The following is a 23,293-nucleotide window of genomic DNA, read 5'->3' on the forward strand; positions in this document are numbered from 1 at the left end:
TCGTGGTGCTGAGCCTGACAGCTCTTCTCAGGCCAGGGCCTCCCCACGCCTCTCCTTCACAGCTGCAGGCCCCCAGGGATTCAGCTCACTTTAATCACAACAGCAACAATGAAAGCAATAGTGATTAATGCCAACTATTCACTGAGAATTTCATATATGGCTGTGCCATGCCAAGTGCTTGTCAATGTTTTAAAATCCTCGAAGTAGGGCAGCCCCAGTGGCTCAACAGTTTAGCGCCGCCTTTCAGCCCAGGGTGTGATCCTGGAGTCCTGGGATCGAGTCCCACATTGGGCTCCCTGCATGGAGCCTGCTTCCCCCTCTGCCTGTGTCTCTGCCTCTGTCTCTGTGTCTCTAATGAATAAATAAATAAAATAAAATCCTCGAAACAGCTCAGAGGTACCTGAGTCTCAGAGATGTTAAATAAGTTGCCCAGGCCCACAGGGCTTGTTGGACCCACAGAGTATGAACTTGGGTCTCATGTGACTCCTGATCTCTGCCTTTAACCACTAGACTTTGTGGCTTTCTTTTCTGGCTCTCACTGTCCACTCAGCTCCCCTGTAGCCTGTCCCTAAACTCAGTTTTTACAGATCCCATGCTCTTCTTGGCCACTGTTTCCCAGCTGCCTTCATCTGCCAGGACTAGATTCACATTGTTTTAAAGGTCAGAACCATCCTAATTACTGTGGGAATGTGGTTGAAGGAAAGCCACATAGAAAGAACGACCAGGGTACAAAGATTGTAGAGTTTTATGGCACTTCCACAGCCCTGGTTTCTGCTCCATTGGATCATAGCTCCATTCCGAGATGAGGAATGAAGGTGACGTTGACCTCTGCCTTCTACTTTTAGGTTTTTAGAAGTAGACCTTTCCATGTCTCCCCATCCACTTCCTGCTGGCCCAGGCTTTTGATGGACCTGATGCTCAGGGGAAGAATCTGGGCAGTGCTAGTGTCCCATGTTGAGATCTTGGGTCCCCAGGGACCTCCACTCTAAGTCGCAGCCCTTGTTCTGAATCCCTGCCACACCCAAGGAGAGCCTGCATCAGATGTTTTCCTCAGTCCTCCAAGGAGGTAAAGATGGAGGAGAGGAGCAGGAGGGGTCAGGACTGCCGGGCTAAGAAGGAGTCAGAAAAAGCCAAGCAGAAAGAAGAGAAAAGGCACCTTGAGGCTCAGGAAGGAGAGGGAACACATCCACACGTGGGAGGACGGAGCTCAAGAGGTGCGAGAGGTCTGAGGAGAGAGCTTGGATTCAAGATGCCAGAGAAGTTGGAGGGCTTAGGAGTGGCTGATCTGGGTCTCGTTGGATGAGGGCTTTGTGCTTCTGTCTGTTTGGTTTCATCCTTAGCAGTGGGAATCATGTCACTTGTCCCCTCACCTAAAACCATCAGGATGCGGAGTAGAAATCACATTCCTTCAGCAAACACTTCCTTTTATACCTGATGTGTGTCAAGCGTTGGACTAGGAAGCAGAGCTCAGCGATGAACGCTCACAGCCTGCCCTGGAGACACGCCAGGTGCCCAGAGCAGAGCCTTGGGACCCGACTGAAACTGTGGAAAGCCAGGGATTGATCTAACGTTCTGATTACCCATCTCTCCCAGCCAAAGATCTGACGCCTGATATTGAATAGTGTTTGAGTGCACCGTAGATGTAGTTGGATGCAAGTCTGGTTTCATTCAGTTGTGAAGACATGTTTGTGTACGTGCATGTGTGATTTATTTGATAATTGGAAACAACTTATGACCAAACTTCTTTGCATCCTTTTCTGGGCTTGTGTCACATACTGAGGGCCTGAGCAGAAGGCCCTGCAGGGAAGCACTTGTGTAGGGGTAGAGACTTGTCCTGCCACGCACCTCCCTCGGGCCTGGTCTGCATTCACCCTAGCCAGCCCTTCCTGAGGGACAGCTTGAGTAGCGGACACCAGACGCCTTCACCTTCCAGCTCTCTGTTCCTTCGAAGGCAGTCCCCCACTTCTTAGATCTCTTTCCTCTGGGAATATTCCTTTAAGTGCGTCAGGTCCAGCACTCATATCTCTGTTTTTTAAATAAAAATTTAATAAAAAATTTAATATTTTTATATTATGTAACACATAACAAAGTTTACCATCTTAATTTTTTTTTAATTTTTATTTATTTATGATAGTCACACAGAGAGAGAGAGAGAGGCAGAGACACAGGCAGAGGGAGAAGCAGGCTCCATGCACTGGGAGCCCGATGTGGGATTCGATCCCGGGTCTCCAGGATCGCGCCCTGGGCCAAAGGCAGGCGCCAAACCGCTGCGCCACCCAGGGATCCCTACCATCTTAATTTTTAAAAAGATTTTATTTATTTATTTAAGAGAGAGCAAGTGAGTATGAGTGAGGAGAGGGGCAGGCAGGCGGAGAGAGAGAAGCAGTCTCCCTGCTGATCAGGGAGCCTGACTCGGGACTCGATCCTAGAACTCCGAGATCATGACCTGAGCTGAAGGCAGATGCTTAACCGCCTGAGCCACCCAGGTACCCCTTAATTTTAGTGTATAATTTAGTGGCATTAAGTACAGTCACATCATTGCACTATCACCACCATCCTTTTTCATCTTCCCCATGAAACTCCGTGTGCATTAAACACAAACTTGCTTCTCCCTTCTCCCCAAGGTCCTGGCTGCCCCCTCTACTTTTTCTCTCTATGGGTACGACTCCTCATAGAAGTGGAATCATACCCGATTTATTTTATAATGGGCTGACTTCACTTAGCGTCGTGTGTTCGAGGGTCATCCATTCTGCAGCACATGTCAGAATTTCTTTCCTTTTTAAAACTGAATAATAGTCCATTGTATGTAGAGACCACATTTTGTTTATTCATCCATCTGTCGATGGACACTTGGGCTGTTTCCAGCTTCTGGCCATTGTGAATAATGCTGCTCTGAACCTTGGAGTACAGTATCTTTTTGAGTCCCTGCTTTCCATTCTTTTGGGTATAGACTCAAGTGGCATTGCTGCATCATATGGTAGTTATGTGTTTAATTTTTTTTAAAGATTTTATTTATTTATTCATGAGAGACATAGAGAGAGAGGCAGAGACACAGGCAGGGAGAGAAGCAGGCTCTCTGTGGAAAGCCCGATGTGGGACTTGATCCCAGGACCTCGGGATCACGACGTGTGCCAAAAGCAGACGCTCAACCACCGAACCACTTCGGTGCCCCTATGTATTTAATTTTTTGAGGAACCTCCATACTACCTTCCGTCACCATTGTACCATTTTATGTTCCCACTGGCAGTGCACAAGGGCCATCCTTCCTCTGAGTCTTGGCTGACACTTGTCATTTTATGATTTTTTTGAGAATACTCTCCTAATGGAGGTGAAGGGCTCTCTCTGACTTTGAGGACTTCTATGTAAACCATGTGGAGCCCGCAGGGGTCATCAGAGAAACCCTGGGATGATAAATTAGAAACACAACAAGGGCTGGAGGGTCCTCTTCTCTCCGTTGCCCCTTCTAGCTGAATGGCCCCTTCAGTTAACCTTGCCCTGTAAGCATATTGGAGGCAGCCACTTAGGATAGCTCAGCACCCACTCTTCCAGGCCGCCTCTCTAGCCAGGAGCCCAGCTCGTGAGCAGAGGGAACGGGATGTCGGGCTGGCCTTCTCAGCCCTCATCTTTGAGGCCTGTAGGGAGGAGATCCAGGCACTGAGGAACTTGGGAGGAGTTAAACTGGCTGGGGAGGAGGGATGGGGGACAGTGAGATGCCCAGACCCAAGAGCTCCGGACCTGAGGCTCTGAGCTGGGAGACCTCTTATGGTGTTTGGTTGAGCCTCGTCATTTTAAAGAGGAAGCCGAAGGCCAAAGAAGGAAAGTGATATGTCTAACTTGCACAGAACAAATGGGTAATGAAGCGGGGACTGGAATTCAGCTCTCTTGACTTCTGCTCTGGTTCTTCTCTCTCCAAACTCAGAAAAGAGGATGGCTTCAGAGCACTTTGAAGCTTAATGTTTGCCAGGGAACAACAGGCTCAGGGGGACTTGCTTATTTTCTCATTGCCTTCCACCTTCTTGTCTGCCTGCCGTCTGGCAGAGGTTTTGTGGGGATTAATGATAAATGGCTTTGACTTTTCCAAATGTAAGAAGCATTATACTTTATAACAAAGCACTGATATTAAATAGCCTGCAAGTGTAGAGGAATAAGCTAATGTGTTTCTTTTGTCCCACCTTAATGAGAATTAGAAACATCAGGAGTAGGACAAATGGGCCGTGTGTGGGTGTGTTTGTGTGTATTGTGTTATCACTGTGTAAATATGTGCAGTCACCCCCCCAACACACACACACACACACACACACACACACACACACATACACAGTGCAATCCCACAGATAATGAAAGAACTTCAGAAACTTTCACTAATAGAAGTTCCTTGGAAAATGGAACACAGTTTTCAAAGATCTCTGGAATCTTCTGTATTCTGAATTCTCTGGATAGATTCACTTTTCCACAAATTGACATTATTAAATTTGTATGTGAGATATAGCAGTTTTTGAGAGGTGGGTTGCTTAACATAGAGGGTGTGCTTCTGGGAAAAACATTTTTTTAAATATATAAAACAGCTTTCATGTTTTATTTTCTTTTGTTGGTAATGAGGTATTCTTTAGTGCCCTGAGGCATTATATGTGGGCATCTGGGGAATGATTCTTATTAAGCGTCTTTATTTTTGGGTAGTACTTTCATAGGCCTAATCTCATTTAATCTTTGCGATTGTCCTATGAGGAATGTATTATTGTCTGTATTTTACAGATGAGTAAACTGAGAAGTCTGCATCACTAGGTACTTACTTGGCAGTGTGGCTGGCAGTGGGAGCGATAGTCACAGGGTCAGGGACCTGGGCTCTGATGCTGTGAGACTGTGATCCAGCCAGAGGAGAGCTCCCCAAGCCCCCCAACCCCCAGTCCAGTGTCTACTTCTGCTCCAACTTCTTTGAAGGGTTTGTGTTGATACGGATGGCACCCCTCAGACCTGGGGCCTGAACCCAGGTGTTGTGACCCTGGGCCCCAGTGCTTTTCTCTATGCTACACACCTATTCACACATCATGGAACCCAACTGATATTTAATGGAATTGCTGCTACAAATCAAGACCACAAGAAAAAAGGAAGCATCTTGCCCATGTATATATCTTGGCTAATTTTCAAATCAGCCATTTCATTTTAGCCGAAACCTAGATGTTTTTGTTTATAGAGCACTGCAGCTGGAGATTCAGAGGTGCAATTATCCTTTGTCCAGAGCTTAGGTTCGAATCAGCAGAGGGCCACACAGAGCCCATGAAAACCCCATGGGGTTTCATGTGTCTTCACATGAAGGGGGCTTCATGTGTCTCTGAGGCTGCAGGCAGATGCTCGTATCTTCTTGCGATGCTGGGGGTCGGAAGGAGGAGGCTCCAGGCAGCCTAGGAAGGTGGGCAGTTGGTTTGGCTGGTGGAGTGTATGTGCACAGCTTCCCCTGATCACCGCCCCCCGCCCCCACCAATTGGTATGTCAGGGGCTGGACAAGAATCTCATACTGATTTGGCTACAGTAATTTTGGAAGTATACTTAATAAAGCAAAACCATAACTTTTTTATTTCTGATTACCAAAGAATTATTTACTGAACAGAATTTGGAAAATATAATAATTTCAAAAAGAGCTAGACTTACAAAGTTCTTATTCTCAGCACTATTCTGAGAGTTTTATATTTATTAACTCATTTGATCACCATAGCAATGCTGTGTGATAGGCAGTGTTACTGTTTCTATTTTACAAATAAGGAATCTTGGGTACAGGGAGGTGAGGTGACCATTCCAGCCACACAGCTAGTGACTAGCAGAGCTGGAATTTGCATTTACTCTGCCTGGATTCTAAGTCCAGGGCCCTGAGTTCTAGGCTGAACTGCCTTTCTGCAAATAAATGTGGCCACCTGAAGATAATCAGTAGTAACCTGCCTGCCTGCTTGCCTGCCTTACTTTTTTTCCTTCCTTCCTTTCTTCATACCATTTTTATAAGTTTTTATTCTAGCCATTTAAGGACAAAATCTAGACAGACACATGAGTCTATTTATTAATGGTGAGGTAGGGGACTTTCTAAGATACATGTTTTTAAATTGTTGGACTTTTCTGTTTTTCAACAGTAAGTGTGTTTTTCTTTTAAGTTTAGTAAAAACAGTAGAGATCTTAAATCCTTTTTGTCATGCTCTTGATCTAGAAAGATGACCTTTTAAAAGACTGATGTATAGTTGAACAACTAGGAGTATTTTTATGTGTTTCCTTCTAGTCTTTCTTCTATGGAAAAAAAGTGTCTTTTTAAAAATTGGGATCCTACAGAACATATCTTTTTGGGTCCTGTTTCCATTGCTTAATATCATGTGAAATATTTTTCTATATTTTTTTTTCAGAACATAATTTTTATAGCTTCTAAAATTCTTTCATGGGGATGTGGCATCACAGGCCAGTCCCCCTGTGATGGGCTTATAGGTGATTTTCAATTTGGTGTTGGTATAATTTGCAGTGTGGTGAATACCCGGGTACATTGCTTTGCTGGCGTCTTGGATTAGTCCTTTAGGGTAGCTTCTGAGAAGGGTAGTATAATGATTGAATCCCTTAAAGACTCTCATTAGGAGTGTTACATTGCTTTCCCTACGGGGTTGATCAGCCCCTGCTTCCCGCTGGACAGAGTTCTGGAGTTCAGCCTTCCCTGGCCCCGGGAGGGGCTGAAGAGGTACCAGACAAGTCAGACCTTCTCTCCCGCAGAATAGAACCGCTCATGGCCTGGAGGATCTGAGTCTGCGAGCTCTGAGCCTCAGCAGGGCTGTGCCCCTGTCGCAGGGACCACATGCCATTCCACGGCAGCAGTGTGGCTGGGCATTCACAGGCATGGAATAGAGTCAGAGGAATTACTTCTGGTTCCCCAGGATGCCCTGCCCACTTCAGTGGGTGAAATACTTGGGCAAATGAGTTTGTCACCCTATGCTCCCAGGTAGTGAGAAGGAAGGAGGTTGGGACCACTAGGACACTAAAAACTGTCCTCCATACCAAGATGGCGCTGCCTCCCATGTTCTAGTTCTGGTACTAGGGAGAGGCGCAGACACACTGTGTCTCTGTTTTCCTATCAGTAAAATGGGGCCAAAGCAGCAAAACCCTCTGTATCTTGGGGCCAGAAAGTTAAAGTAATTAAAAATGTCATGAGAAAAAATGCAATGGGACAATTATACTTTGAGATATTTACTCATCCATTCAATGCATCTTTGTTGAGCACACACCATGCTCCAGGCTGATATGGACTCTTGGGAATACAGTGGTGAACAAAATAGACAAAGGTGCCTGCTTTTAGAGGCTTCCCTTCTGATGGGGGATAAAAAACAAATATTTACCCAACATATGAAGTGACACATGAGGAGCGCCTGGGTGGCTCAGTCAGTTGAGCGCCTAACTCTTGATTTCAGCTCAGCTCATGATCCTCAGGGTTGTGGGATGGAACCCTGAGTCGGGGTCCGCACTCAGCAAACAGTCTGCTTAGGATTCTCTACCTCTTCCTCTGCCCCTCCATCCACTCCCAACTTGCATGTATGCTTTCTCTGTCTCTCTAAAAAAGGAAATAAACATACACATGACATACTAATCTAAAGCAATTGAATAGCATCATCACTGTAAACTTCCTCATAGAAATCTCTGAGGGCCAAATAAAAATTCTGCCAAAGAACTCCCATGCAGCAAATGTGTTTTGAGTACCTACTAGGTGACAACCAGTCTGCCAGGGTTTCTGAGGCCACAAAGCTGATTCCTGCTCTCAAGAAGCTTAAGTAGGAATCACTTGAAGAATACAAGAAGGGCCCACCTATCAGAAGGGCCCACATAGGCATGCATTAGCAGGAGCCAAGGAGACTGTGAGCCAGTGTTTGGTCTTTGCAGTGTTGTACCAGGCTATTGTGGCAATCCTCCTGCCTGTCCTCAGACATCTGCATCTGGAAGGCTTTTCCATTTTTCTAGCTGGTATTTGACCTCAGTCAGGGCTGGACCTATTTTTCCCCCCACTACAATGGCTACTTTGCAATGGCCTTCAATAAGTGGAAATGGTGAGTTTTGATAAACTGCAACTCATCAACTGGGTCCTGTAATTTAGGTTTGCCATCACCAGGTGGTGATAGGTGCCTTAATTCAAATAGCAGGAGGTTGAGATTTCCCTCCTGTCCCTGTTTGGATGTAAGTGGAAGGAATGTTTTGTTACTGTTGCAATTTATTATCTTTGGTTGGAGAGTGTGGTTTAGTATGTGCATCTATCAGTTTGTTTTCTGCTATTTTTCTTCACCTGCTCTCTGATGTCAATATGACCTTGAGTAATATGAGGGAAATGGCTTTATGGTTAAGAGTCCTCTAGCCAGGGTAATATTGGCAGATCTCCTCTGCAGGGACTTCATGGGAGTCCCTCATAGGATTTCTTTTCCCTTCTTTCTCTCCTTTTGACTAGCTGCCCTCTGAAAAACAGAGAAAAGATTTAGTTTGCTGGATCACTAGAAGATGTGAATGACAGTAGCTTTACCATTTTTCCTGTTGGCTTGAGCTTCTGAAGTGCCCCAGGTTCTTTGCCTTGGCCCAGTCATTAGGAGTGGGAGGTAGAATAGGAAGGAGATAGTTTTACTTAAGGCAGCGTCTGAACGATTTAGTCTAGGGGGTGGCCACAGATGTCCTTGGGTCCCTGTTTTTGTTTCAGAGCAGGTTTGACCGCTGTGGTCATGGATTTGTTCTGAGCATCCTCATCTCTCATGAGTGAGGTTTGTAGAAGGGTGAGGGAAGAATGTAAGAGAATGCTGTTGAAAATAGTGTGAAAATGGCTCAGGTGAGAGGTAGAGGCAGCAGATGTGACACACAGAGAAGACCCTTTGAGTGCTCGTCAAGGGAGAGGTTTCCACCCCACCTGAGGTGTCCTGGGGCTCACTTAGGACCAACTCAGGTTGGCGGGAATGGTCAGCTTCCCTATCTGTCCAATGGGAACATTAATTTCTCATTCAGTTGTCGAGAGGATTAACCCACTGAAAAATGACTCTTGGCTTCTCATGTTGTTTGTTGGGTCTCAGGCTGTCTTATGCTTTGAAAACGTGTCTTTTTGCATAGGGTGGTTATTTCCTGATCAGAAAATCCACCCACCTATCAGCGTCTGAATCAGTTCTTGATTGCTTTTTTTAAAAAAGTTCCATCATGAATTATGCTTTCCTTTAGGACTTCCTCTTAATGTGGGCCTGTGCTGTCCTGTATGATAGCCGCTAGCCAGCTGTGGCTATTTATATGTAAATTAATTGAAATTAAATAAAATTTAAAAAGTAGTTCTAGAGTTGCTCTTGCTACATTTCAAGTGCTAAACAGTCAGCAATGGCTGGTGGCTATCATATTGGACATCTCAGAATTAATAGAGCATTTTCATCATTGTAGATGTTCTATTAGGCAGCGAGGCTGTAGACCACATTTGCAGTCAGGATTTGGACCTACAGCAGACACTGCTGTAGCCATTTTGAGAGGAAACATAGTTAATATGGGAATTTAAGGGCTTATGAAATAATTGGAAGGGTTGGGAGAGCAGGCTCTAGTTCAGACCTCTAGGAATGACTCCCAGAACAATGCTACAGAGCTGGCGCATCAAGGGGCCCGGGATTCTGGTGTAATTAGGAAGCTGGGGAATCTGGAAGCCACCATGCCAAGAGCTGGCTCCAGGATCACACTACCTTATACACTTTCCAGGGATCAGGGAAGTATTGCCAGAGCCTCACTGGCCTCGTAGTGGTGAAATAGATGCTTTCCCCACCAGACAGAGTTTTAGTTTACTTCTTGAGTTCACCAAACTCCATAGCTACATCAGAAAGTCCAGTTACAAGGGAGGTTGGAAATTAGAGTTTTTAGCTCTTTGGCCTCTGCAGGACAGGAAGACACAACAGAAGGAGTTTGGAAGAGCTGCTCAGTTAGTCCACTGGTCTACCCCATCTGTCGCAGGGGGCTGAGCCAGAACTGATCCTTCACTGCATGAGCACCACTGAGTGTAAGACAGACAGAGCCTTGGGTATCTCAAGACCAGGAGACAGTATCTTCCCTGTTCGAGTTTCCCAGCTATCTCTGTAACACTCTAGATAGAGAAGATTAATGGGCTCCCTGCTTTCTAGCATTTGGCCTTTAATGGGCAGAGAAAGCACGGTTTCTGTTTCAGGTTGGCTGCTACAGTCTTAAAGAGAATGCAAGCCTGTGGTCACATGGTGAGATGACAGACAGCAAGGGCTAAATGGGCTTCTGCGAAGATCCTGGGTGATACCCTGGCCCGAGAGAAAGCATTTCCTTTGCTCTATAGAGATTGCTAAGTGAGAGGATGGTTAGGACTTTAGGAGGATATGCATTTACAGTTCTCTCCCTGCCAAATGTGAACTGCTGCTTCTCACTTTCCATAAATCGATCTGGGTTTAGTTTGGGTACAAAGTCTGGTCATTAGCAGTGACCTCCTTTGTGTGCAGATGAAGGTGCTAAAGCTGAGGGAGGTTGTGCTGTCGAGGCACATCTGCAGCACTGTACTTTTCTCCACACATGTGGCTAATTGGGGATCTCTTTATAGTGCTGGGAGTTTGGGCATCTCTATTCAAGGGTAGTATGGAGACAGAGAGATGGGGAGCATACTGGCAGCCAATGTTTGAACTCTGCTTATTTACATTAGAGGATCAGTGTTGGGGGTTTTGAGAAGGAATTATTTAAGCCCAAACCTGAAGTGAGAGAGCCAAAAGTAGAGGGAATAACATTCTAAGTATGTGCAAAGGCACTGCAGCATATAAGAAGAGATCATTTCAGAGGAGTGAAATGAGGCTAGTATGTAAGGCTTGCATTGGACCAGGCTGAGACAGGAATGAGATGAGCTCAGAGAGGAGACCAGGGCCAGCCTATGTGGGCTTCATAAGTCGTGGCAGAGAGTCCTTATTTTGAAGAGATTTATCTAGGAGAATGACAAAACTTGATTTATGATTTATATTTCTAAAAGGTCACTCTGGGTGCTGTATGGAGATTGGGTTGGGGACAGGCAAGGAAAGAGAAATGTCAGGGGGCTACTACAGCATTCTGGCAAGAAATGGATGGAGGATTGGACCAGGCAGGTGGTGTGGGAACGGAAGTCTTGCTCACTACCTCTTCCTTCAGAAATCCCTCCTACAACCGTATGCAAGAAGTAAGTGGAAGAGCCTGAATAAGCCCATGCTTTAGGGGCATAGATGGGCGACTCCAACAGTTTCTTAGATTTACCTGTTATTTACCTGTTATTTAGCATGACATCATCATATTGCAGTTTAGCAAATAGGTGTTGAACATCTTCTGTAATAAGGCCCTGGATCAAAATGAACATGGGGTGGTAGAAAGGGAGGTGGGCGGGGTGTGGGGGTGACTGGGTGACGGGCATGGAGTGGGGCACTTGATGGGATGAGCACTGGGTGTTATTCTATATGTTGGCAAATTGAACTCCAAAAAAAAAAAATAATAAAAAAATAATAAGGCCCTGGATCAGGTGCACGGATGGAGATGGAGTAAAGGGGAAAAAAAATCCACTTTTTTATCACTGACTACCTTTCGGATCCCCAGCTCCGTGCCTCACTCACTGGGGCACCAGGGAAGCATGAGCCATCGCCTCCTGACTTGGACTCTTTCCTTGGGCCTTGCAGAGCAGAATCACCTGTTGCTGACCAGTTTGTGTAGGGGTCTTGCCCTTGTCCCGGTCCCTTGGAGAAGCAGCAGTTCCTATGTGTAGGAGGAGGGAGTTGCTGTCTAAACTCAGGGGAGCTGGGTCATTTGACAAATGGGAATAATTTTCTTATGTGTGAGAGCGAGTTTGCTGCTGTGGGCACCCACCTGTTTGTGTGTGGCCCAATCTGCTGAGCTGCTGTTCTGGGGCTCATTCAGGGATGAGAACATCAGTAAAAATAGTTTAGTAAGGCAGGAGCCAGAGCAGGCTTAAATGGTGGCATCTTTTCAGCTGGCAGCCAGGAGACGGAGCTTTGAATCAGCTTTATAATTTGAAAATTGGTCTCTTTGCATTGGGTAGTTATTTTGTGCTAACAAAAGCAGTCAGGGACATAATGCTGCTTGCCCTTCCTCCATGGCATTGCTCTGGGTTCAGAAATATTGAGCCTAAGATGGTGATTTTCCTTTCCTGGGATTCTTGGATAGTTGTACCCCCTTACTGAGTGGGACCTGGAAATACTAAGAAAGCCTTGGGTCTGGGTGGGGAACCATCCCAGTGAATGGGGGAAAATTGCTTAGAGAAGGGGAGGCTCACCCGGATGGGCCACCCCTGCCTCACTAGTGTGTGTGGCTCTGTATTTACTGTGGCAGTGCCTTTAGTCAAGTTACATGGCTGTAGAAATGCTCAGAGCTTCCAGGACCAAAATAATGGAGGCTATGTTTTTGTTTTCTGGTTAGGGAGAGGTTGACATTCAGTTTTTCCCCATGGGCTTATCCGTATGTGCTTTCTCCAGATGGTGTGTTCCAGAGAGGTCCTCGGCTCTGGGAATATAAATAAGGTCACCCATGGTGCAGGGTGGCTTAGAAGTCAGCCTGTCACAAGACATGACTTTCAGATCCACTTCTTGGCTCTGCAGAGCCATGGTCATCTTGCTCTCAATGTTAATACCTCAGGGTGCATAGGATATACCCCCTGACACAGCCTTTCTGAGGCAATGGATGTGTTCTCATGCTGGTGGTTCCTGCCTTCTTCTGAAACATTGTCTAAAAGCTCCAGGATTGGAGCACCTGGGTGGCTCAGTGGTTGATCATCTGCCTTTGGCTCAGGTCATGATCCCAGAGTCCTGGAATCGAGTCCCGCATTGGGCTCCTTGCATGGGGCCTGCTTCTCCCTCTGCCTGTGTCTCTGCCTCTCTCTCTGTTTCTCATGAATAAATACATAAAATCTTAAAAAAAAAAAAAAAAAAGCTCCAGGATTGCTTGGTTTTTGGAACTGACAAGTGGTAGGAGAGAGGTGGATTAAGGTGGGGGTTGGGCATGAGTACAAAGTTGGAGTCTGATGACAGTAACCAGAAAGAAGCTGTGAGAAGAGATCTGGGGTCTGGAGAGGCTGAGAGTGGCGGAGACATGGCTGCTTTTATGTATGTGATGAAAGAGAAGTTAGTCTAGGAGCTAAAGTAGAGTCTATGAAGTGTTGTCTGTCCTGAGCAGGGAGTATAGGAAGGAAAAATTATGTATCACAGATCAAGTGAACGAAATTTGAATTCCAGCCCTCCCAGCAAACCCAGTAAGACATGATATTAGGCCACTGTTTATTGGTCACTCCAATGCTGTCAGAGGCGCCCTGGGGGTTACTGAAGGGGCCGGGCCATTCACGCCAAACATGAAGCATGTTCTTAGGTCAGACATGCAGCCCCTGCCACGTCAAGGCCCATAAACCCAGTAGGAGACACGTGCTTTGCTTGTGGCCATGTGTGTGAGCACACGTGTGTGTGCAGGTGGGGGCGCTTGTGTGAGTTCTAAGGACGCGGAGTATTGTGTAGTAGTGAACCGTGAGTCCTGTGCGTGCTGCAGAAATCTTTCATTGTCTCACTTTGTGACCTTTTTTAATGAGTCATACACTCCTTTGTTTTCTTATGTGTTAAATGGAGATATAAAAGCTTGCTGGTTATTGAAGCGGTTCTGGTATATGAGGTGCCTTTATTAATTCAAACACTGTCTTCTGATTTCTTCCTCTGGTGTATGACAAGAGAAGTGAAAGCCCCAGTCATATTGGGGTCTTCCTTGCTTTAGGTGTAGGACCCACATGATGAGTGCAGGGAGGGTGATGGCAAGGTATGTGAGAGAGAGGACTTCTCATAGGAAGTGTTGGGTTCTCCATGATCCTGACATTCTGGGTAAAATAGTTTACCCCTGGGGGTGCAACAGCTGCCTGGAGCAGCTGCAGCAGAGGATAGGAGGGGGTGAATGGGCTGTACGGTGCGACAGGAGCGAGCGTCATGTTGAGAATATAGCCATGAATTGAGTATAGCAAAGAGGCAATTTTCCAGGCCCTGGGGAGTGGGGTTGAGGCTCTAATGCCATAGGGACCAGATGGCAATAGTGCAGGAAGCAGCTGTCAGGGGACAGGAAGCAGTGGACCAGCTGGTGGTAAAGAAGACCTGATGTGCTCATCTTGGTATCATACAGGGGTGGTAAATTCGTGGCATCTGTGATACCATTCCCTACCCTTCATACCTGTGGCAGACATCATTAATCTATCATGGCATATTTTCCCCTTATATGCAGAGAAGTCTCAGAATCTTTTAGGTACAGCATTTTGGGCAGTCATGTCAATCAGTTGGCATGAGAGCAGAAACTTACTTGTTGTCTATCACTGGTGTGATAATGGAAAGGACATAGATTTTGGAATTCAGCAGAAATGACAGCCCAGACAGGTACAAGCTTTGTAGCATTTAACAAGCATGCTCATCAGGCCTTGTTTGGTTGTAAAGGACAGAAAGCCGATTCGAGCTAGCCCAGGCTAAGCTCCTTAAGTAATATAACCAGAAAGCTCAGAGTCTGGCTAGGTGTGCAGCCCAAGGAGATTGCTGGGGTCTGTCCCTAGTACAGAGTGTCTGGCTAAGCTAGGTCATCCATCGCTCATCTCCTGGGTGGTGGTGGTGGGCAGCACGGGGCTAGTGGTGGATGTGATAGGGTCTAGATAGCACGTCACACAGGGAGCAGAAGTTTTCTTGAAGGTCAAACACTGAATGATCAATCCAAGATAAGAGCAGGGAGGGGTGGCTGGGAGAGGTGCCAGGTGTTTATCTGAATACTAGTGAGTTGCAGCGAGGAGAGGAATGGGGCCCCACGAGGCCATCTATTCTGGGCTGAGCAGCTTCTGTAGAAGATCCTTGTGTACACTGGGCAGAGAGGAGGGTCCTTGTGGGGAGCCTTGGAAGTGACACATGTGCACTGGTCTGGCTGCTCCAGTTGTCTCTGGGCAACTGACATGGCATCCAGATGCCAGGCTCGCTGCCCATGCTGTCACCCTTTTCTCTGCTGCTTCTCTTGATCCCACTGCACCCGACCAGGTGACAAGCCTCAGGGTCATGCCTCTTTTTTGGGACATTCAGGTCTGGGCCCAGGCTGAATCAATCCTGGGTAAACCTTGTAGGATTCTAGGGTGAGACATCCAGGTGACCAGACTGAGGAGTACCCACCAAGTATGTGTAGTATCTGAGGGGCACACTTGAAGGCTTCAGTTGCCTTTAAACCAGAGAAGTGTGGATGTCTCTACTCCGGATTTCACTGGTCGCTATGGAGGTTTCCTCCTTGACAGCGACCCTCTGTCACTACCCGACCCTGTCAATCCCTGCTGTACACAGCCCCCTTCCCCAGATATCAAAGTGGCGCATAGTAGCAAGCACCCGGCTCTCTCCCACAGTTTTAGGGATCAGGAATTGCTTGGGCTCTCACAGGAGGTTGCAGGCATATGGTAAGCAGAGCAGCTGGAGAGTTCCTGGGAGTCCCTCCCTGCCTGTGGGCTCTCCACATTGGCTAGTGGTAGCCTCAGGGTACACTGCATGGTTTTGAAAGTCACATACTGTCATTTCTTATGTATTTAATAGGTCAAAACAGTCACTGGAGACCAACCCCCTTTCAGGAGGAAGGGACATAGATCCTCTTTCTTAATGGGAGGGATGTCAGAGGATTGTTGACATTATGTAAAACCATCACAGCCCTCTGTCCCCTTCTATCCAACCAACACTCATTGCCCAGATGGGTTTGAGGTATCTGGATGTGACCTTATTTTGGTCCAATTCCTTCCTTTTGTTACTCTATTTTTAGTTTTTGGAACTCTGGTGCAGAGACTTGAGTGAATTACACTCTTCAGTCCATTGTTCATTTGTCATCATTAATTCATGCAATGATTCTCTTTTCTTTCATTCATTCATTCATTAATTTTTCGTTTTTATCCCCATATCCTACTTTCCTCCTCACTTTCCTTAAACAACCATTCTCTTATATTTAATGAATATCTTTTATTTATATGTATTCTTATGAATGTCACTGACATATATGGCATTGCATATGCGCCGTTTTCTGCATCCTCCTTTTCTCACTTGCTCCAAGTTTCTAGGTCCATACATGTACCATACGTGTATGCTCTAATGTATGGTACATCTCCTGTCTTGTTGCCTAAAGTGAGTCAGTGAGACTGGAGAGGAGGGGTGACGTGTCCAAGGTCACACAGCCAAACTAGAACAAGAATAGTTTTCCTGACTCTTTTTTCTCGGCATCACACAGTAATTTTTTCATGTGCCATATCCCAGGCTCTTGCCATAGTTCGAAGTAAGATTTTTTAAAAAACTGCGAGTCTGGGTTCCTTTTCCAAGCTCTCCTGTCTTCTCCCTAGTAACTGCCGTCCTCTGTCCTCTCCTGCAGGTTCCAACTATGGGAGCCCACGCCCAGCTCATGCCAACATGAACGCCAATGCAGCTGCGGGACTCGCCCCTGAGCACATCCCCACGCCGGGTGCGGCCTTGTCTTGGCAGGCGGCCATCGACGCAGCCCGGCAGGCCAAGCTGATGGGCAGCGCCGGCAACGCGACCATTTCCACGGTCAGCTCCACGCAGCGGAAGCGGCAGCAGTATGGGAAACCCAAGAAGCAGGGCAGCACAACGGCCACGCGCCCACCCCGCGCCCTACTTTGCCTGACTCTGAAGAACCCCATCCGGAGGGCGTGCATCAGCATCGTCGAATGGAAATATCCTTTGTGCTCTGGGCTGGGCAGGGTGCCCCAGGAGCCCCAGTGGGGCCAGCCCCACGTACTCTCCCAGGTGGTGAGCTGTGTTGGCTGAGCTCAGACCAACTACATCCTCATCACTGGGGCGCTGTGTAAATACAGAACTTTAGGCCCTACCTTAGACTCGATGAGTCAGAATGTCTGGGGAGAGGGCCCAGGAGTCTGCTGGAATAACAAGCAGGGTCCCCATTTCACATATTTTTTTTCATAGAGTGTGCACCCATTTCAGAAAACCTAAGAGGTTGTTATAAAATATCATCTCACCTGGCTGAGCCTGTCTAGGGATCTGCTGGTGTATTAGGTGAATAGTGGTTACATGCTGCTCCTCCAGAGCCTTCTTTGCCTCCCATGTCATGGCACTGGTATAATTTCATGACCTTCCCCGTCTCTAGGGTGAAGGAGACCAAGAAGTGCAAGAGGATATTGGTCAGTGACCCTGGCTTGTGGTTCAAGGCTTAGGAGCCGTGGTTCTCAAACTTGGCTGCACGTTGGCATTGCCTGGAAAGTTGTAGCAAAATACAGGCGCCTGAGCCCCATGCAGGCATATTTTAAAGGTCTCCAGATGACTCTCGTGTGTAGCCAAAGTGGAGAACACTGGCCTGGAGTTTTAAACATAGATCCACTTTGTATGTGTAGAACCTAGTGAGTGGGTCCTACAGAGAAAGTGGCTTTGAAGGGCCAGGCTCTCACTGTGGAATTACAGGCCTCACAGGAATTGTGGGCTGGTGGAGATTGAAAGGAGCTTCAAGATTAGTAGGTCCACCCCTGACTTTGCCCAGCGATGACATTGAGCCCTATATGGTCATATGGTCAGTGACAGGACTAGAACCCTGGTACTTAGTGTTGGGTATTTTCATAATGAGAATTCATTTAGGTAGTTGCTACCACGTCTCCTGAGGCTCAGGATGAGCTCAGCATTTCCACTGAAAGATTTAAGGCCTTACCAGGTAGTGGTTGAAAGAAGCCAAGAAGATGGCTTGGGAGAGAAAAGCTTTTGTTCAGCAAGAAATGTCAGTTCTCTAAATATTTGAGCCCCTCAACTCAAAAAGTAACTTTGAGAGAACCCGTGTGAGCCAAGTGCGGCTGAAGAGCTGGCCATCTGCCCCGAGTGGCCAAGTGTGCTTCCCGTTCCCAGAGGAGTAGGTGAGAGGCTCAGCTCTGGGCAGCCCCAGCATGCTGCTGTCATAACTGCTCAATCAGAACCATGTAGTGGGAGAGCTGTGGGCCTCGTGGATCAGGCTCCCACAAAGGGGAGGGCACCAAAGCCTGGAGAAGCTGAAGATCTTGCCCAGATCACACAGCCTGCAACCAATAGAGCTGGATTCAAATCTAGATTCCCCAAGCCCTAAATCCATGCACTCCCTATGCACTCCCAGTAGAGAGGAGACCTACTATGATAGATGTTCAGGGGATGCCATCCAGCCTGCTGGGACATGTGGGACCTGGATCTGGGGCTTGAACCATGTCCCATTATGGCTCTGTCACCTGTGTTCTGAGGGGCTAGGGGCCATCTGAATCACCAGAGCTTTTGTTTTCTCATCTCTAATGGGGAGTAACCAAGGTCAATACCTTCCCAATGGAAGGGCTGCAGAGTCTGTCCATGGAAACTGGTTAAAAAGCCACAGGAGGCCTGAGTCAGGGACTCATGAAAAGATTGTTGACCAAGTCAGCAGCAGTGTTACCAAGGCCATGACCCAGAGCCACCTGTGGTGCTCAGTCCCTGCATTGCACCCCCAAGTTGGGCAGAGGGGTGCTGCAGCCACTCCACCTGGGGGAATGTGCCCTCTCGTCTGAAGGAAAGGAGGCAGCCAGCCTCCGCAGTGCTAGTCAGATGGCATTCCCAGATTGCCTTGGAAGGGTAGCTGGACAGGTAAGGAGATAGTCTGGTGTATCTGCTAGTCAGCGTTCCTTGAAAGAGTGGAATCTGATGCTGTCATTAAGAAGGAAAGACAGTTTAAAAATGACCTGGCTGTCACAGGGTGACATAGTATGCTTCCAGGTCTTACCTGGCTTCTCCACTTTGCAGCTGATGGCTTTTCTTATCTGCCTGATTTGTTTCTTTACATGGTATCTTCTCTGGCAGTAAGGCAGGCATTTTTAGCATAAGATGATGGACAGATAGCCCAGGTTGGGGGAAGATGTAGAATTGATAGTGTAAGAAACACCCCAGGCTTAGCCATCACCCACTTTGGTGGAGGGAACAAGTTGACATTTGAAGACTGGATATATGAGGTCTGGCTCAGTTGAACTGATGTACTCTGGCCCTGGTGGTGGGAGCACAAGGGACCGGATGATGGGAATGAAACCGACCAGCCCCTGGGCCGAATGTGACTTTCCTAAGCAAGTGGAGAAAGGGCTAGGAGGGAAGGGGTTTTGTGGTAGGAGGTCTAAAGTAATAACTTTCTAAAAATGCTTTAAGGTAACTTCAGGATAGAGTAGTGTAGAAGAATCCTTGCAAACTCATACTTGGGAACCAAACTTCCTGGGTTTGAATCCCATCCTACCACAAGCTGTGTGATGCTGGGCAAGTTAACATTTCACCCGTTTCCTTATTTAAAAATGAGGATGATGGTTATGTACTCAGAGTGTTGTGTGGAGCAGTAAGAGCAGAGCCTGGCACCGAGTACACTGACAGTGTCGGCTCTCTCCTTCCTGTGGCTATCACTGTCCTCATCAACACCACCACTGTCATTACTAGTTCCTTGGCCAACTCAAGGCGCAGCACAGAGTCTTGGAGAAGATGAGTCAGGGGGGCAGGTTCTGGACCTGGCTCTGTAACTTGTCAGCTTGGAGTCTGGGAGGGGTCATTTTCTTTTCTCTGTCAAGTTGGGGGTTTGACCACATACTGTCTTCTTGATATCAAGGCACAGGCAGAAAATTACAAGCTTCATGAGGTGTGCTGGGTAAATGGACCCTTGGCTATGTCTGTGGGGCTGAGGGGGATCGATAACCAGCACACCAGCTAAAGCCTTGACTAAGATGCCTTCCAGGCCCAGAGTTGCCCTGTTAACACAGGTCAGAGGCTGTTCCCAGCAGGGGAATGGATGCTGGATTCTGTGGTCAGGGAATCTGAGTTCTAGTCCTGATTGGAAAGTACCTGCTGTGGGGTCTTGGGAACATGGCTCAGGCTCTCTGGGCCTCAGGGGTTTGGACGAGATGACCTCAGAGTTCTGTCTCCTTGCTTTGGTTCATTAACAGGTTCCCTGGGACACGAAGGCGGTTCCTTCTTCTTTTTTTTTTTTTTTGGCAGTTCCTTCTTCCAGCAATTTCTACCCTCTTCCCTTCCTCATCTTGTTAGGCTCCATGGCTGAGGCTGGAAATTTGGCAGTGTGGGGGAACCCTGGGAGATGGGGCCTGAAGAGCATACACTGGCTTCCTCTGAAGCCTCCCCTTTCTGGCCTTCATTTGAGGGTGCAGGATGGAAGGATAATTATTATATTAACTCATTTTTCTCTTGAGAATGTGTCCTGCCTGATAGTTTGATAAAGAAATCTGGGCACAAGAGCCTCACTGAGTGTACTGCTAGTGAGTGAGCTTGGCTTACCCTCTAGATCCCAGCACATACATATGGGAGTGAGGAGGACTTAGAACATAAGCCCTGCCCAACTGAAGGCAGGGCCTCCACTCACTGCAGAAGGTTTAGGTTTCCCACACAGACCTGGGCCGTGGAGGAAAGACAGTTGCTCGGCTCTGAATGCAAAGTACACGTGCTGCCGTGCTCTTGAGGGTCCAGAGCTCTTAGCTGTCTTCAGATTCTGTGGAAGATGTCAGAAAATAAAGTGGAAGGAAAAGAAAAAAGGACCACTTTAAACTTCAGGTTAAAAGATCAAAAGCGAATGTCCAAATGTCAATGAAAATTCATGAAGTCAAGTCTGTCTTGCCTCTCCCACCCCCAGCTCAAGGCCCAGGTGGCAGCGTGGAAACCACGAGAAAAGGGGTACTTAGGGGACGGTCCGTCCCCACCGGAGCTGGCCCTGCTCTGTAGAAGCAACCCTGAACATACATGGGGGAAAATGAAGTCCAGTGCAATCTAAATAAATAAAAGAAGAAGAAAAAAAGTTTTTAGAAATCTGTTTACTCTGGCACGCGACTGGCCTCCACTGCTTTTGACATATTAGGAAAAATTTTGGCGGGGACCCATTAGAAGCACTTAAAAAGGCATATGTTTCTTTTCAGAATACAAGGGGCTTGGAATGTATTGTTTAAACAAAATTCTTATGAATCTTTGATTCATTTAAAAAATATATATGTATGTTTGTTTCACTTGTGCTTTCTGTAGCATTGACTTCCTTAACTCCCTTCCTCAGACCATTTGAAATAATTATTTTACTGACTATTTTTGCCAATTGTGTGGCCTTAGCGATCTATATTCCCTTTCCAGAAGACGACTCCAATGCCACCAATTCCAACCTGGTAAGTCCACCGTCCCAAGTCTCTCTCTGCTTTTCTTTCTTGGTGGAGGATCGAGCTTGGATGACACGGATTCAAGCTGGAATGTGTGGAGAAGTGAGATGTGTGTTTGACATGCACAAAAGTGCTGCTGAGCTCAGATCTCAAGTGCTATTGCTCTTTATTTAAATCAGCACCTGTCTTATCACAGCCCATTTTCAGAAAGAATATTCCAATTAGGTGGTAGTGAGCTGTGTGTGAGTGTGTATGTGTTTTGAGGGCTCCAAAATGTGTTGCAAGTGCAGGTGTTTGCAGGAGCAAGCTTTTATTATTAGATGATTTTTGTATTTATTTTAAGTGACTGTGTCCCATTGGTAGGGTTTGCTCAGGTGATCTGTAGTATCACGGCACGAGAAGCAATTTCTAGGAAGCTTTTAGGAAAGTTTCCTTTTGCAGCCAAGATGCATTATTTAGTTGAAAAGGTTTTATTTTCTTGGGAAAGGCAGCTTTCCATTTGGATTGTTGGGAAGCCAGCGCTGGCAATTTGGGTTTAGAATTTGTCCATGGAAAAAGTGCGGACTGTGTTTACTTTTGGCTGAGCGTGAAGTCATTACAGAGGCCTTTACTCTGTCTGGGCATGGGAGGAAAAGAGCTCTGGAATGCAGTTGGCAAAATTGGGGCAGCCACAGGCGGTAGGAAAATTCTGTGTCTCTCTCTCTCCCCGCACAGAGACACCATAACTTTTCATGTGATTCCCCAAAGCGCATCTTTCCCTGCCAACAGCACCTAACCCTAATTAGCGAGGTTGCAATGTCTGATGAGATCGGCTTGGAAAGAAGTGGAAGGGTCACAAAATTCTCCTTCCTGTTGTGGCTGGCTGCTGATGGCATCACAGCTGTCATTCTTTTGCTTTTTAACCTTCAATGTTGTCTTTAGCCCCTTTGGCACCTAAATCAGAGGCGCGTTTTAAGCTTCTCCACCATCTCCCCCAGTTCTGACCGTCTGCCCCAGCTCCATATTGGGTAAGGTGTTCTGGTGCGAGCTGGGCTGCTGCATCTTGGGGCTTGGCTGGGCCGTGTGTCGGGGACAGGTTCCAGTGAGCTGGAACAGCGAGCTCCGAGTGATGACATGGCCAGAGTCGGCAGGCTGAGCGTTAGCTGCAGTCCACACGGCTTTCTGAGGCATGACCTTGTCTCTTAACAGGCAAGAAATCTTTACTGTGTTAGAAGAAATACAAGCAAAAGTGTCTCCCAAATGGCCCTTGGAGGAGAGGGAGCCTCTTGCGTTGGCTATTCTTCTCTGTGCATTCACCTCCCTCTCCTAACACGGGTCCTCCCGAAACCCCTGCAGCTTCACACTTAATCTGCAACTTAAAAAAAAAGAATCTGTGTCTTATTCCGCAGACAGTGAGGCTTTGAGTGTACTCTAGGCAAAAGCAGTGGGGAAAGTGGGGAGAGAGTTTGCGCTTATTCTCTGCCCCAGCTCCCCCCCACCCCCAGAGCTGGGGGGGGGCGCTGCACGAGAGGGGAGCCTGGGCTGCTCCTGTCAACTTACTGCCAACTTATTGCTGAGCCAAAGTGGATGTTGCCGGGTGCAGGGACTGCTGGAGGGACAGTGGATTTTTAAAATCCCACTGCAGAGTGATGGAGGTGTTGTCAAGCCAGATGGTGGTGATGGTTGCACAGCTGTATAACTGTACCAACCATCATTGAGTCGTGTACTTAACAGTGGGTGATTTTTACGGTATGTAAATTATACCTCAATAAGGCTGTATTTTTATAAAAGAATGACGCCAGCATGCAAGCCCAGGCCTCTCAAGGCCTTGCAGTATCAGTTGCTTGTTGCTCTTTTATTCCTTGCAAATGAAGGGGGAGGCAAGATAGGTGGAGGGAGAGGTGATGGGGACAGCCAGTGAACTTTGTCCGTGCCATTACACTAGGAATTCGGGGGTGTAGAACAGAGTGCAAGGTGCAAAAGGGACTTCTAGTTGCTAGAGCAGTTCCGTCCTCTTTTAAGGCACAGCTTGGCCAGTGACTTACTAAATGAAAGAAGCGTGTTCACATTTCCTTTATCCCCAGTACAAACACACACACACACATACACACCCAGACACACGCAAACGCAGACACAGATACATACGCAGACACACACAGATGT

General features: G+C 47.1%; 1 protein-coding gene across 11 annotated transcripts in view; it reads left to right on the forward strand.

The window, feature by feature from the left end:
- Positions 1 to 23,293, forward strand: part of CACNA1C (calcium voltage-gated channel subunit alpha1 C) — a 648,720-nt gene that overhangs the window by 41,405 nt on the left and 584,022 nt on the right. For all 11 annotated transcript variants that reach the window (XM_072766363.1, XM_072766357.1, XM_072766353.1 and 8 more), the window contains exons 2-3: positions 16,387 to 16,717; positions 21,055 to 21,160. In XM_072766363.1, coding sequence (XP_072622464.1) covers positions 16,387 to 16,717; positions 21,055 to 21,160 — 437 coding nt within the window. The remainder of the gene's footprint in view (positions 1 to 16,386; positions 16,718 to 21,054; positions 21,161 to 23,293) is intronic.

This window comes from Vulpes vulpes, chromosome 8, assembly GCF_048418805.1.
Source record: "Vulpes vulpes isolate BD-2025 chromosome 8, VulVul3, whole genome shotgun sequence".
NCBI classification, from domain to species: Eukaryota; Metazoa; Chordata; class Mammalia; order Carnivora; family Canidae; genus Vulpes; species Vulpes vulpes.